Source organism: Notolepis coatsorum (assembly GCF_963971535.1).
Source record: "Notolepis coatsorum genome assembly, chromosome: 11".
In the NCBI taxonomy this organism is placed as follows: Eukaryota; Metazoa; Chordata; class Actinopteri; order Aulopiformes; family Paralepididae; genus Notolepis; species Notolepis coatsorum.
In genome coordinates this window covers 23,537,908-23,551,585 of record NC_140175.1, presented here as the reverse complement: position 1 = coordinate 23,551,585, position 13,678 = coordinate 23,537,908, and the positions used below count along the sequence as shown (strand labels likewise).

The 13,678-nt window shown below is 43.6% G+C and overlaps 1 protein-coding gene across 2 annotated transcripts in view; it reads left to right on the top strand.

Annotated features, from left to right (window-relative positions):
* The window catches only part of LOC311237375 (nipped-B-like protein B), an 80,463-nt gene that overhangs the window by 54,595 nt on the left and 12,190 nt on the right, over window positions 1–13,678 (top strand). For both annotated transcript variants that reach the window (XM_084325211.1, XM_084325210.1), the window contains exons 21-37: window positions 424–524; window positions 1,630–1,774; window positions 2,061–2,143; window positions 2,893–3,025; window positions 4,399–4,542; window positions 4,666–4,752; window positions 5,914–6,134; window positions 7,552–7,654; window positions 8,130–8,228; window positions 8,356–8,502; window positions 9,251–9,385; window positions 9,725–9,823; window positions 10,464–10,517; window positions 11,091–11,199; window positions 11,475–11,611; window positions 12,911–13,051; window positions 13,166–13,259. In XM_084325211.1, coding sequence (XP_084181337.1) covers window positions 424–524; window positions 1,630–1,774; window positions 2,061–2,143; window positions 2,893–3,025; window positions 4,399–4,542; window positions 4,666–4,752; window positions 5,914–6,134; window positions 7,552–7,654; window positions 8,130–8,228; window positions 8,356–8,502; window positions 9,251–9,385; window positions 9,725–9,823; window positions 10,464–10,517; window positions 11,091–11,199; window positions 11,475–11,611; window positions 12,911–13,051; window positions 13,166–13,259 — 2,032 coding nt within the window. The remainder of the gene's footprint in view (window positions 1–423; window positions 525–1,629; window positions 1,775–2,060; window positions 2,144–2,892; window positions 3,026–4,398; window positions 4,543–4,665; window positions 4,753–5,913; window positions 6,135–7,551; window positions 7,655–8,129; window positions 8,229–8,355; window positions 8,503–9,250; window positions 9,386–9,724; window positions 9,824–10,463; window positions 10,518–11,090; window positions 11,200–11,474; window positions 11,612–12,910; window positions 13,052–13,165; window positions 13,260–13,678) is intronic.

Below are 13,678 nucleotides of genomic sequence, written 5' to 3'. Positions count from 1 at the left end.
TTGGCGATCTGCCGATCGGCCACCAGATGGCGCTCTTGAACCGCTAGAGAGTTGAGTGGAGCTTTGCAGTGTGTCTCAGGGCTCCGGAAAGGAAATATGATTTCGATGACAGATTTTTGAAATATTGACATCAAAGACGAGTTACAGCGTCTTCGGCAGAATGAGCATGGCTAGGAATGACGTCTTAACTCGTCCCCGGCGATCATAGTGTTAATGAATAATATTGTTTAATCAATCTATTCTGCACCTTTCTAAAAGCTCTGCGGATGTGTTTGCACCTTTAAATCCTGATTCTGTCTTACAATTGTTTAAATCATGTTTGCATCTGCTTCAGATGTGTGTTTTATTACATGCCATGGCTCCAAGAGACTTTTTTTGTTGTATATATTGTGAGATCTTGTTCTTCCTTCTGCTCCTCTCCAGGTGTTCTCTCGCTACGAGAAGCACAGGCAGCTCATCCTGGAGGAGATCTTCACCTCCCTGGCCAGACTGCCCACCAGTAAACGCAGCCTCAGGAACTTCAGGTAACCACACCTGCAGCAGATTTTAGTACCCAGTCAAATGTCTCGGTGGACGGGTCAACAATCAGCCAAGAGATTTGAATTTATTTCGGTCAAAAATGGACTGATAATGTTTTAACCACATGTGTATACAGTACTAAGAACCAAGATGGTAACACAGAAGATTTCTGACTGAGGTAAGCTAGGTTGACGTGAGATCTACTCCCAGTAGGGCAAAATGGCATATCACAATTTGGCTAGTTTATTTTTCCAGCTCAAATTACAGTGTCTTTTTTTCTTTCTTTCTTGTAACACAGTTGTCATGGTGCTACTTCATTTTAAATGGTCTGTTCTCGTTCAATTTCCATTGTATAATCTTCAGAAATACAGCTGCAATCTGACATTTCTATGTATAATGGATACAATTGAATAGATTATAGTTATTATATAGTTATAGTTGTCCCTTTTCTTTTTAAATACAGCTCACCTCCCACAGCCCTAACTCCCAAGTACACAATATTTCAACACGCTACTTCAGGGCCGTGCAGAGACCTTTAGAGGGGCAGGTGCTAAAATGTAAAAAAGGGCACATGTATCAAAATGTTAGAACACCAACTACCAACTGCCGAATAAAGACCTCCGCAACAGGTCCTGCATTATTATACAGTGTAACGTAACCAGCCAAACTATAGCATTAGCAACCAATATTCTGAGAATGTAACACGGAATCTTACATGTGTATATGTTACGTCGCGAAACATAACAGAAAACCTCAGACAGACGGGCATTCAAATATTTATTTTTATTTATAATATTATTAATTGGTCAAATTATTCTTGATGAGGACCATGGGCATTGCCAAATTTATAATTATAATACATCTTTTTAATAAAAATCCTTGCCAAATATAGGACACTTTGGTCATCAAGGGGCACAGGGGCACCCAAAGCCCCCCCCTCTGCATGTGCCTGCCGGCTACTTGGTATTCTCTTAAATATTCATAACCGGACGGCAGGTTTACAAGTTGCACTGTAGCGCGGGTTCTGCACTGTAGCGCAGGTTCTGCACCGTCATGTTCTCCTGTTTGATGAATGACCCTAAGGGTGCTACGTGCGTCTTGTCCTCCCAGGCTGAACAGCAGCGACACGGACGGAGAGCCCATGTACATCCAGATGGTCACAGCGCTGGTGCTCCAGCTGATCCAATGTGTGGTGCACCTCCCCTGTGAGACGGACATGGAGGACGAGCATGACGCAGGAAGCAGGAAGAAGAAGGTGTGCGCCAGAGGATTGACCTGATCTCAAGCCCCGCCCCCTCTTTACTCTATCCTCCAATCCACGACTGTTGCTTCCCTCTGACAAAACTTATTTTTTTAGTTTTGCGATACTTTGTTTTGCCCGAGGGAAGCAACCGTCGGGATTGGAGGATCAAGACAAGGGGGCGGGGCTTGACACGGGTCAATTCGTGACACGTTTGACCAATTAAAAAAAAAGAAAAAAAAGGTTTTGATTGGTAGAGGTTGTTTCTCACGTCTGTTCTACATCTGTTCTGTATTCGCAGGTGGATCAAGATGTTCTGATCACAAACTCCTACGAGACTGCCATGAGGACGGCTCAGAACTTCCTATCGGTCTTCCTCAAGAAGTAAGATTTAGTTTCTACGTTGCTTTCTCAAGCCTGAGAACCCTTTGCCTGGCATTGATTGCAAAATGACCTTTTTGCCTCGATTCATCATTCAATTCTTCAGTGTGTTGACTGTCATCTTTCCGTGGGAGTTTTCAAAAAGACATTCATGCTCGAAATTCATTTAGCAATGATTGCATCGACCCTCATCAATCAGAGAATCTTGGCCAGTAAATAACATTAAAGGCTGCATTTTGGGCAGATCTGGGAAATATTTTCAAATCCTTAAACCGAATTCGACAACGCCCTTCCCAATCAGAACGCATCAGGAGGCAGCTATGTGTTAGCAGCAGGCCTTTGTGTACGTGTGCAACTGTTATGCACATAGTAATGCATTTCTGAAGTCTAAAGCCCTATGATCTTTGGTATAGGTGCTTTTTTTTATTGTGGAATAATGCATTTCGGAAGTATAAAGCCCTATAATCTTTGGTATAGATGTGTTCTCTTGTGAAATAATAGCATTTTGAAGTCTAAAGCCCTATCATATGTGGTATAGATGTGTTCTCTTGTGAAATAATTGCATTTTGAAGTCTAAAGCCCTCCAATCATTAATCGAATGAAACCTCCTGCAATGGGGAAATAAAAATCATAATCTTGTACTCTATGTAGGAGAACATACTAGAACCACTGCACTAGAATGCCATCATGTAGTGAAGTTGATACAGAGTGAAAGTGAAACCACCCTCATGGAACACTTGTTTCGCCGCCAGGTGTGGCACTAAACAGGGCGAGGAAGACTACCGGCCACTGTTTGAGAACTTCATCCAGGACCTGCTGTCGACGGTGAACAAGCCTGAGTGGCCGGCCGCTGAACTGCTGCTGAGCCTCCTGGGCCGGCTGCTGGTGAGTAGCACCCTTCACTCGAGGAACCGGTGACGGTCATCGATCGTCTGTTGCACCCATAACGTACAACAGGCGATTGGTATCGGTATCAGTCCAGTATCTTCTTTTCTTTTTTTCTTTTTTTTTTCTTGATCTTTCCCCCCCTCCTTTTTCCTCCGATTTTCTCCCATCCCAATGTTAGTCGTTATGCCAATTCCCAATCCCCTTCCTGGTCGCTGCGCACTTACCCCCCACAGTCGGTCTGGGAGAGTGGAGGCTACCACGTGCTTCCTCCGACACACGTCTAGCCAATCAACCGCTTCTTTTCACCTGGCAGTGCGGACTCTCACTGAGAGGGTGTAACGTGTGGAAGGATCACACTACCCCCCTTAGATCCTATCCGCGCTGAGCAGGCGCCCCGACCGAACTGTAGGAGTCGCTGTTTACAACGACCTGGACCCACCCCGCCAGCTTTCCCACCCTCTAATACTGCCAATTGTATTAGTGTGAACGGCCAGCCAAGCTGGTGACAACCCCGGAGCTGTGAGCTGGATTCGAACAGGCGAATCCAGCATCTCCGGTGTTGGTGACGAACGCAATCTCCGCTACGCCACCTGACCGCCCACTCAGTCCAGTATCTTCTGACCTTTTCATACAGTTTCGTTTTGCTAAGTGAACAAAAGAACAACACTGGCAAGGACTTTAGTTTAAAGAGGAAATAGTGTGAATTTCTCTTTAATTTATACCTGTATCACTGTACATATTGATACTACAACTCAACTGTACATACAGAATACATTTTATACCACTTCATTATGTGGTATGTTTCGAACAATCAATATTGGTATTGGCCTTGAGAAACCATATCAGTGCAGTCCGTTACTGCCTGGCTACAAGTCCATGGCTAATGTCAGTGACGCCAGTAGGGCTGACCTTCGAATCTTTTTTGGAATTCGAAGCTTCGGGGCCGAGATTCGATTTTAATTTGAAGCTTCAAGATAAAACATTTATAAATAATAAATAATAAATAAAAAAAATTACATTGCCGTTGTCAGTGCTGTAAAGTTTAAACCTTTTTAAATCTTAGACAAACAAAACACTTTGCTTTCATGAAATATTGTAAGCCGTCATTTGAGGCTTTATAAAAGCTGCACAATGAACACAAATCTGTCAGTGCCGAGTCCGACCTCATCTAACAAAGAGAGCCAGAGTTGATTTTGCAAGATTTCTTTTTTTAATATATATATATATTTTTTAATTATAATTTTTTTTTTCATATTCGAATCCCATGCCCATCGAACGAAGCTTCGAAGTATTTTAAGACAGCCCTAGACGCCAGGCGTCGACTCCGCTGCCGATCGTTTGAAAGTTGCCCTTTCCTTCCTCCGCCCCAGGTGCACCAGTTCAGTAACAAGCAGACTGAGATGGCGCTCAGGGTGGCGTCGCTGGACTACCTGGGCACCGTCGCTTCTCGTCTGCGCAAAGACGCCGTCACCAGCAAGATGGACCAGCGCTCCATCGACCGCATCCTCCAGGAGGTGAGAGAGCGTTATTCACAGCACCGTCTGAAGGCACTCTGCCGGGGTGTTTCCTGTAAGTGTACTGTTGTTTATCTCTGAACCGCCCTCTGTAATTCCCCTGCTTTATTGATCTCAACCCAGACCCCTGGCAATGATGAGACCCAGCAGCTGCAGAAGGCCCTGTTGGACTACCTGAATGAAAACACGGAGAATGACACGTCTCTAGTGGTGAGTGTTTCTGTCTCTAGTCGTGAGTGTTTCTGTCTCTAGTGGTGAGTGTTTCTGTTGGACTACCTGAATGAAAACACGGAGACTGACCTGTCTCTAGTGGTGAGTGTTTCTGTCTCTAGTGGTGAATGTTTCTGTCTCTAGTGGTGAGTGTTTCTGTCTCTAGTGGTGAGTGTTTCTGTCTCTAGTGGTGAGTGTTTCTGTCTCTACTGGTGAGTGTTTCTGTCTCTAGTGGAGAGTGTTTCTGTCTCTAGTGGTGAGTGTTTCTGTCTCTAGTGGTGAGTGTTCTAGTGGTGAGTGTTTCTGTCTCTAGTGGTGAGTGTTTCTGTCTCTAGTGGTGAGTGTTTCTGTCTCTAGTGGTGAGTGTTTCTGTCTCTAGTGGTGAGTGTTTCTGTTGGACTACCTGAATGAAAACAGAGACTGACCCTGACTGTGTTTCTGTTGCACACACCGACCTGCAGAGATTATTAAGATGATCTTTTTGCTTGGACAACATGGTGTGAATGTTTCAAGTCTTGGTATATAGTACCCAGAGATAGGTTTGAGTAGCGACCATTCCAACAAGGATACTGGCCATTGAAAGCTATAGAGTTGTAGAATTTCAAGACGGAATTCAGAGAAAACCTTCCAAATAAGATAAGATAAGATATTACTTTATTGATCCATTGGGGAAATTCAGGCAGATCATAGCAGTATGGGGGAGGTACACGTATGGGCAGGGTAATAGTAGAAAGACATGAATATAGGCAATAAAACTTTATCTGAATATAGAAATATGAGAAAAATAAACTGTGTAAACAAAGGTGCAGATGAGGGTTCATCGGTTATATTATACATTACAATAAATATAGGCAATAAAGTATAATATATATTTGAATCCAAATATATATATATACAAAGATTAAAGTAAACAGTATATACAAGGTGCAGTATACACAAGGTACCCTAACTGGCATGATATATGTCAAACGTTGTAGTCTGTGCAGGTTTTAGTGGTTCAGAGTCGGACACACAAAAAAAGACAAAAACCTGAAAGGTATATAGCACCTCGCCTTGGTAAGTTCCAAGCCTTTTAGTAATGTATATTTTAAGTCTCTGTATATAGTGATGTGATGGATTGTTAACAGCATTCTCTTAACATTGGTTCGTGTCGTCCTCCAGTTCTCCAGGAAGTTCTACATCGCCCAGTGGTTCAGGGACACTACGACTGAGATGGAAAAGGCCATGAAGAGTCAGAACAAGAAGGGTGAAGACTCGTCAGAAGGCCAGCGGCACACCAAGGATGTCGAGTCCACCGGGGACATCATGCAGAGGGCCGAGGCCCGGAAGAAGTACCTCCGCAAGATCATCAGGACGGCACCGTCGCAGTTCCAGACACTGAGGTGGGCGTCGCTCGCACTGTTGTTCACGTTTACTGTTGCCTAGGGATGCACCGCTAACCGTATGGACCTATTTAAAAACCCGCCCCCTGTTCTCCATCCTTGTCGAAAGCAACTGTGGAGGATCGAGAAAAGAGAGTGGGTTTGAGATTCGGTTGTTAAGTCTGATGCCACGTGTGACGTATATTTATGTCCGGGAGATACTAGGAGCATGTTCCCTCAAACGGTATGACTCAGATCTATTAAGACAACAAGGGACACAGCACTGAGGCGTGTGTAAAAAGACCAGAGCCTCAGCCAATGCAGGAAGCTTGGCCCCGGAAACTGTTTATTGATAAGATAAGATAAGATATTCCTTTATTCATGGCATCATAGCAGCGAGGGGGAGGGGAGGTGCAGGTAGTAAAAACAAGCAGTGTAAACAATATAACAAGTAGGGCTGCAACGATTAGTCGACGAGAAATTGTTGCGTCGATTAGTCATTAAAAAAAAATATTATAATTTTTTTTTTTTTTTTTTTGCACTACCTATCTTTGTGAAAGTGGCTTTTCAGCTCTGGTCCAGCCAGCTGAAGACTTCTTAGCTTAACATAACAGACCGACAGTAAGTTTGGGGGAACTAATGGGATAACTGGGAATGTTGTTTGGTCCTGACAAGAGTCTCAAGCAACTCTGAGGTCATGCTCAATGTCCAATCTGTTCCTCTGCTCTGTCTTCAGCTGGACCAGAGCTGAGAAGCCACTTTCACAAAGATGGGTAGTGCAAAAAATAAATAATTTTTTTTAATTTTTTTTTGTTTGTATATAATTGTTTTTCGATTAGTCGACGGGGGGGGGGGGGGGGGGGTGTATGAGTCTGTGACTGAACGTGCTTCTCATCTTGACTAGTTCGTCGTAGAGGGGGTGGGACTGAGGGATTCTCCAGGATAGCAGCCAGCTTCCTTCTCATCCCCCTCTCTGCCATCACCTCTAGTCTGACCAGCTCGACTCCCACCACGGAGCTAGCCTGGATAGCTTGGAAGGTCCATACGTCACGACTTAACAACCGAATTGGATATCCGGCCGATATCAGACTAAAACTGGGTATTTGATATAAGATCCAATACCAACAGCCGTATCAATTATGTCAAATAGATTCTCTACATTTTTGACAAATGGAAGCGTGTTACAGGTCTCGAAAGGAGAACATTGATATGTCATACATTTTTTTTGTCCAATGACTCCAAACAAATGTTCTAAATCTATACTGTTATGTAAAGCTTGTGGATCAGATTGATACCCAGTGTTGGTTGAAACTAAGTTCAGGACTCTTGAGTCTATATGGGCAGCAGTGGTCATCAAGTAAGTGGCGTCAGTGCATCCCTGCTGCTGTGGTGCCCTCTCTCTCTGAGTGTTTAAACAGTCTGTCTGACTTCCTTTCAGGATGAACTCTGACACTGTGGACTATGAGGACTCCTGTCTAATCGTCCGATATTTGGCCTCTATGAGGCCGTTCGCGCAGAGCTTTGATATTTATTTAACACAGGTAAGAGAGATGGTTCAACGTATCCAAGAGCAGGAGATTACTGTGCTGCGAGTTTATGATTTATGATTCTATTACTAATGTCTTAATTATTATCACATATAATCCTTTTTACATATCTGTAGATACTAGATCTATATCTGTACATATCCCTTACCTACTCTTACTAGTTACACTGCTGGCTAGTATGACTTACTACCATAGTTGTCTTTATACCTGTATCACTGTACATATTAATACTACAACTCTGTACATACATCTGATTAGCACTATACTCAGTAGTACTCATTTATATGTCTTATTCCCAGCGTAATCACCCGTACATTGTATATTACTGTTGCACTTTACTGTTACATTTGCACTCTGGTCGGATGCCAAACTTCTTTTAGTTGTGCTGTACTTGATCTGTACGATGACCATACATTTGAATCTAATGTAATTCATTCCTTTCCCCGTCTGCCCTCCCCTCCCCCTGCAGATCCTGAGAGTGCTGGGCGAAAGTGCGATCGCGGTCAGAACCAAAGCCATGAAGTGTCTGTCTGAGGTGGTGGCTGTGGATCCTAGTATCCTGGCCCGGGTGAGTCTGCCAACTCGACACCGTGCACGCACCCCCCCTCCCCCCGACCCGTAACACTTTCATAGCTGTTTAGATCACATCTGCTTCTGCCCTTGACGCGTCTCCTCCTCCTCCTCCTCCTCCTCAGTCGGACATGCAGCGCGGCGTCCACGGCCGCCTGATGGACAACTCGACCAGCGTGCGCGAGGCCGCGGTGGAGCTGCTGGGGCGCTTCGTGCTGAGCAGGCCGCAGCTCACGGAGCAGTACTACGACATGCTCATCGAGAGGATACTGGTAAACACCGCACGCCACACCTCAAGTTTCAAGTTTCTTTATTAGTTGTCACACAAAAATACAGAATACTTTTATATGAAATGCTTCTTTCTGTTTTGCTTCTGAGAGTGTGCTAGATAAAAATAGTATAAAAAATAAATAAAAAAAAAAGTATAAAATAAGTATAAAATAAAAAGTCAAGTACGTAAACAAGTGTAAACAAAAGTGTTCAATTTGGACACCTGGAGGACACCTGGAGTATGTGGCTGTTTTTTTTTCTTTTATTATAATAAAAAAATAAATAAAACTGAGCTGCACTGTGAGTAACGGGTGGGAACCCGTGACAGAGCGGGGGGGGGGGGGGGGGGGCTTTTAAGACCAGGGACGCTTCCAGCTGAAAGTTCACTCTAAGTGTAAGAGTTCAGCTGAGGTAAAATCCTCCCTCTCCACACTGCCACCTAAAGGTCACAGGGAGAACTGCAGGCCATTTGACAAATTAATGGAAAGTGAATCTGCTAGTACTCATTAAAGGTGTAAAGTTTAAAGAAACCCCCTACTACTCATCAGTGAACCGTAACTTAGTCTGCCATCTTCAGCACCCTTCTCATTTCATTACTCTTCATTTCATTGGTCAGGTTAACCGTTTAATAAATATACATTCCATTGTATGCCGGTAATTGACTATATATACAGGTGCATATGACACAACATGCAGGGGGGAAAAAGTGATCTTAAAGTGACCTCCTCCTCCGTCCCCCTCTCTCTGCAGGACACGGGCATCAGCGTGCGGAAGAGGGTCATCAAGATCCTGAGGGACATCTGCCTGGAGCAGCCCGACTTCCAGAAGATCACGGAGATGTGCGTGAAGATGATCCGAAGAGTTAACGACGAGGAGGGGATCAAGGTGTGTGTGTGTTTCCAGCCGATGCCTCTTCTGATCCAGACACGCTAGTTATTTCTACAGACGGAAGACATGTTGTAGGGCAACATGTGGGACGACAGTGGCTCAGGAGGTAGAGCAGTCGCCTGGTAATCGGAAGGTTCCCAGTTCGATTCCAGCTCCTCCTGTCCTTGAGCAAGACACTTAACCCCTAACTGCTCCTGATGAGCATGTCGGCACCTTGCATGGTTCGCCTCCGCCGTCGGTGTGTGAATGTGAGTGAATGAGTTGTAAAGCGCTTTGGCTAAAAGCTGTTGTATAAATGCAGTCCGTTTACCATGTTTCGACCTTTGCCCTCCGTAGAAACTGGTGAACGAGACGTTCCAGAAGCTGTGGTTCACCCCGACGCCCAATCACGACAAAGACGCCATGACCAGGAAGATCCTCAACATCACAGACGTGGTGAGAGCCGGCGGTCCAAGCGTGTCCTCTAGAAACATGTTCATTAAATCTTACTAGACTATATTATATGTAATAATACAGCAAACGCAGAGGTGCGCTTGGTATGCGATTTCACGTTGACGAGTTTACGTGAATATGAGCAAACTCGCACAAGTACATTGGAAATTGTATGACGCTAGTGCAGTGCCCGTTTGGAACGGGGCTGACCCTCGAGAACCGCTCATCCAATCGACTTTTTGCGCTCGACGCGGCACTCCCTCTGGTCCTCGGCGATACACGCGCCCAGTGTCAAGTCGATCGGATGGACGGTTATCGGCATATGCAAAGGATGGTGAGGATGGATGTACAGGCGCAGAGAGATTCCTTCCGTTATAGTTCGATTATCTGCCGCCCTGCTATATGCAAGCAAGCTGGGACGCTGTCCTGGCCTAGATATACTTAGATGTTGGTGTAGAGGCGAGCGAGTACCAAATAATCCTCACTCCGTCTGTATACAATGGACAGGATGTACTGTAATACTGGTGTGTGTGTGAGAGTGGGGACTAAAGAACTGAACATAACAGTTCGAACGGGAAAGTGTTTGGCCTGTTTCACCGTCGTAATCGGAATCTTCTGTCATTCTCTGATTCTTATCTCGCAGGTGTTGGCGTGCAAAGACACGGGCTATGACTGGTTTGAGGCGCTGCTCCAAAACGTGAGTCTCTCTACTACGCTAAGCTCGTCGTCTCCGCTTACATCACGCTTTACATTTTTTTATTTTAATTTTTATTTAAACTTTTTTTTTATTGAATTTTCCATTATTCATACAATCTTTTTACATGTTTTCCACATCATATGATACAAAAACAAAACTACACATTTTTCATACCGTCTTTTTATATGTTTTCTACATCACATCATTGTGATTTAAAACTAAAAGGGTAGGAAAACCAACCATAAAAACAAAACAAAACAAAAAAATATATATATCATATATGAAATAATAATAAATAACAATAAAAAAATAAAATACAAAACCCAAAAGAAAAGAAAAAAATTAAAAAAAAAATAAACACAAAGAAAGTTACAGTCTTCTAGCACATCCCTCACCCTGATCATATAATCAGTTGTTACATGTTACCGTTATCTATGGCCTATCTACTGTATAATTATAAAATTTTAAACGTTTTGCATTTTCTAAAATCTCAAAAGAGTTTCTGCTTTCCTATATCTGTAATGTGTGCGTTCCTGCTTTGTATGTTTTCTCACCACGTCTTTGACTCTTCAGCTGCTGAAGACTGAAGAGACTGCGTCTTATAAACCAGCCAGGAAGGCCTGCGTTCAGTTGGTGGACAATCTAGTGGAACACATGCTGAAATACGAAGAGTCTCTTTCTGGTAAAAGAAAAAAAATATTTCATGCTATTTGGGAAGTTTTGTATCAAGTTCTCTCTCTCTCTCTCTCTCTCTCTCTCTCTCTCTCTCTCTCTCTCTCTGTCTCTCTCTCTCTCTCTCTGTCTCTGTCTCTGTCTCTGTCTCTCTCCCTCTCTCTCCCTCTCCCTCTCCCTCTGTCTCTGTCTCTCTCTCCGTCTCTGTCTCTGTCTCTCTCTCTCTCTCCCCCTACTTGTGATTTTGCTGCTTACAGTGGTTGGTGTTCTGTGTTTGTGTTTCAGACTGTGAGAACAAAGGTGTGAACTCTGGCCGCTTGGTGTCCTGCATCACCACCCTCTACCTGTTCAGCAAGATAAGGGCTCAGCTAATGGTCAAACATGCAATGACCATGCAGCCTTATCTGACCACCAAGTGCAACGTAAGTCTTTTGCATATCCGTTTGAATTTGACACACTCTTGCACTGGGGGAATATGCTGACAGGGTGAATTCAAGAAGCAACCGACTCATTTGTAGAGCTCTAGGGCCATCTAGTGGTGGGCCACTGAAAGCACAAGAGTTTATCATCAAAGCGTTCAAAAAAAAATTTTTTTTTGGGTAGAATCTGTGATTCAAGCTGTAACCTCTAGGCGAAAGATGACAACACGGTACTGCGCTTTGTTTGCGGTTTTTGTCTAATTGGATTGGACTTCAGTGGGTATGGGGGTGGGGGGGTTGCTCCTGCTGGCCACACCTCAGGCTCTGCCAAGAGGGGTCTGGAGAAACTCACAGTATAATGAGTTACTAAACTTCAACCCACACGTCAGACCAAAACAAAAGAGTAAACAAAGCGCAGTACCAAGCGGGGCTCTTTTGCCTAGAGGTCGCTGTTTGACGGCATTATGGATTTATATCTTAAGTATTTCGGCTGGTCGTGGAATATCTACAATGACTTCTTTTGTGATGAGATTTTCCAGGGAAGTCGTTTCGTGGAACTTTTTCAAATGGGTCACTTTACAGGAATATACCAGCATGTGTTTTACATAGTGCTGTCAATAGATAAAAAAAATTAACTACGGTAATTAATCTCACAATTTTCTGTAATTAATCTAGATTAAAAATAGCTTTTTTTTTTTTTTTTTTATACTTAAGACCGAAGCTTGAACAGATATTTACTTGAGTAAAATCATGGAATTATTGTAAAATCAACACAAAGAAAGTATATTTAGATTCAAAGACTATTTTAATAGCTTTCTTTGAATACAGTTTCTCTCCTGTGAAATACAAATGTTCAACAAAACCATCAACATTGACTCAGCTAGACCTCTTTCTTATATCCGTGGCTCTAAGATTGAAGATTTTTCACTCCATAAATTAATCTAGATTGATTTATTTTAATGCTTTAATAAATTTAAATTAATCTCCAGAGTTAAAACATTCATTTTGACAGCCCTACAACTCGTATATATTACTTGCATTAAATCACTCTCAGCTATATTATATTGCCAATTTTCCACAGCAAGCCCAACTGTAGTGGAAACCAATTGTAACTGTTCATCAATTTAGAGCTTTTCTGAGATGAAAGCCAACACGTTCAAAACGCTACAACGTGCTCATGGAACGTTATGGATCTTTTACACGAGGACCAGGGTGGGACCTCGGTTCATATGTTCCAGCCGGGCTTCGGGGGCCGTGCGTATAGCAGTCATCATCATCTCTGTGCGTTTCCTCTCCTCTCAGACCCAGAGTGACTTCATGGTGATCTGCAACGTGGCCAAGATCCTGGAGCTGGTGGTTCCTCTGATGGAGCATCCCAGTGAGACCTTCCTCACGACCATAGAGGAGGACCTGATGAAGCTCATCATCAAATACGGCATGACGGTCAGTCTAGTTTTGCAACCTCTGGTTTCTCAGGAAATATAGGAGGCGATACATGTTCAGTTAGCTTTACGCTATATTAATGTAACTTTACGATTTCGGCATCTCTCCTCGCAGGTTGTCCAACACTGTGTGAGCTGCCTGGGAGCCGTCGTGAACAGGGTCACACACAACTACAAGTTTGTCTGGGCTTGTTTCAATCGCTACTACGGTAAGACTTTATTTATATAACCTTTATTCTACCAGGCAGGTAAATTAAGAACAAATCAAAGAACTAATCTATGGATTTTTACAGCTAACAACCACTAGGGGACCTCCTAAATCTATGGATTTTACAGGTTACAGTCCACCACCTTTAACTCTATGGGCTCTATGGCTGGTCAGACAGACAGCGTAATGAAGGAGTGGCTGAATTGAGTGCTACGTCAAGCGCCCTGGAGGATTCTTTCGCCAAAAAAAAGCTTTGCTCGTTTTGGACAGCATGAGGGCCCATATAACAGAGTCTGTGAGAGCAGCCATCAAGAGCACAAACTCAATTCCAGCTGTGATTCCTGGGGGCACAACGAAGCATCTGCAGCCACTTGACATCAGTGTCAATCGTGCGTTCAAAGTGGCACTACGCGTTCAGTG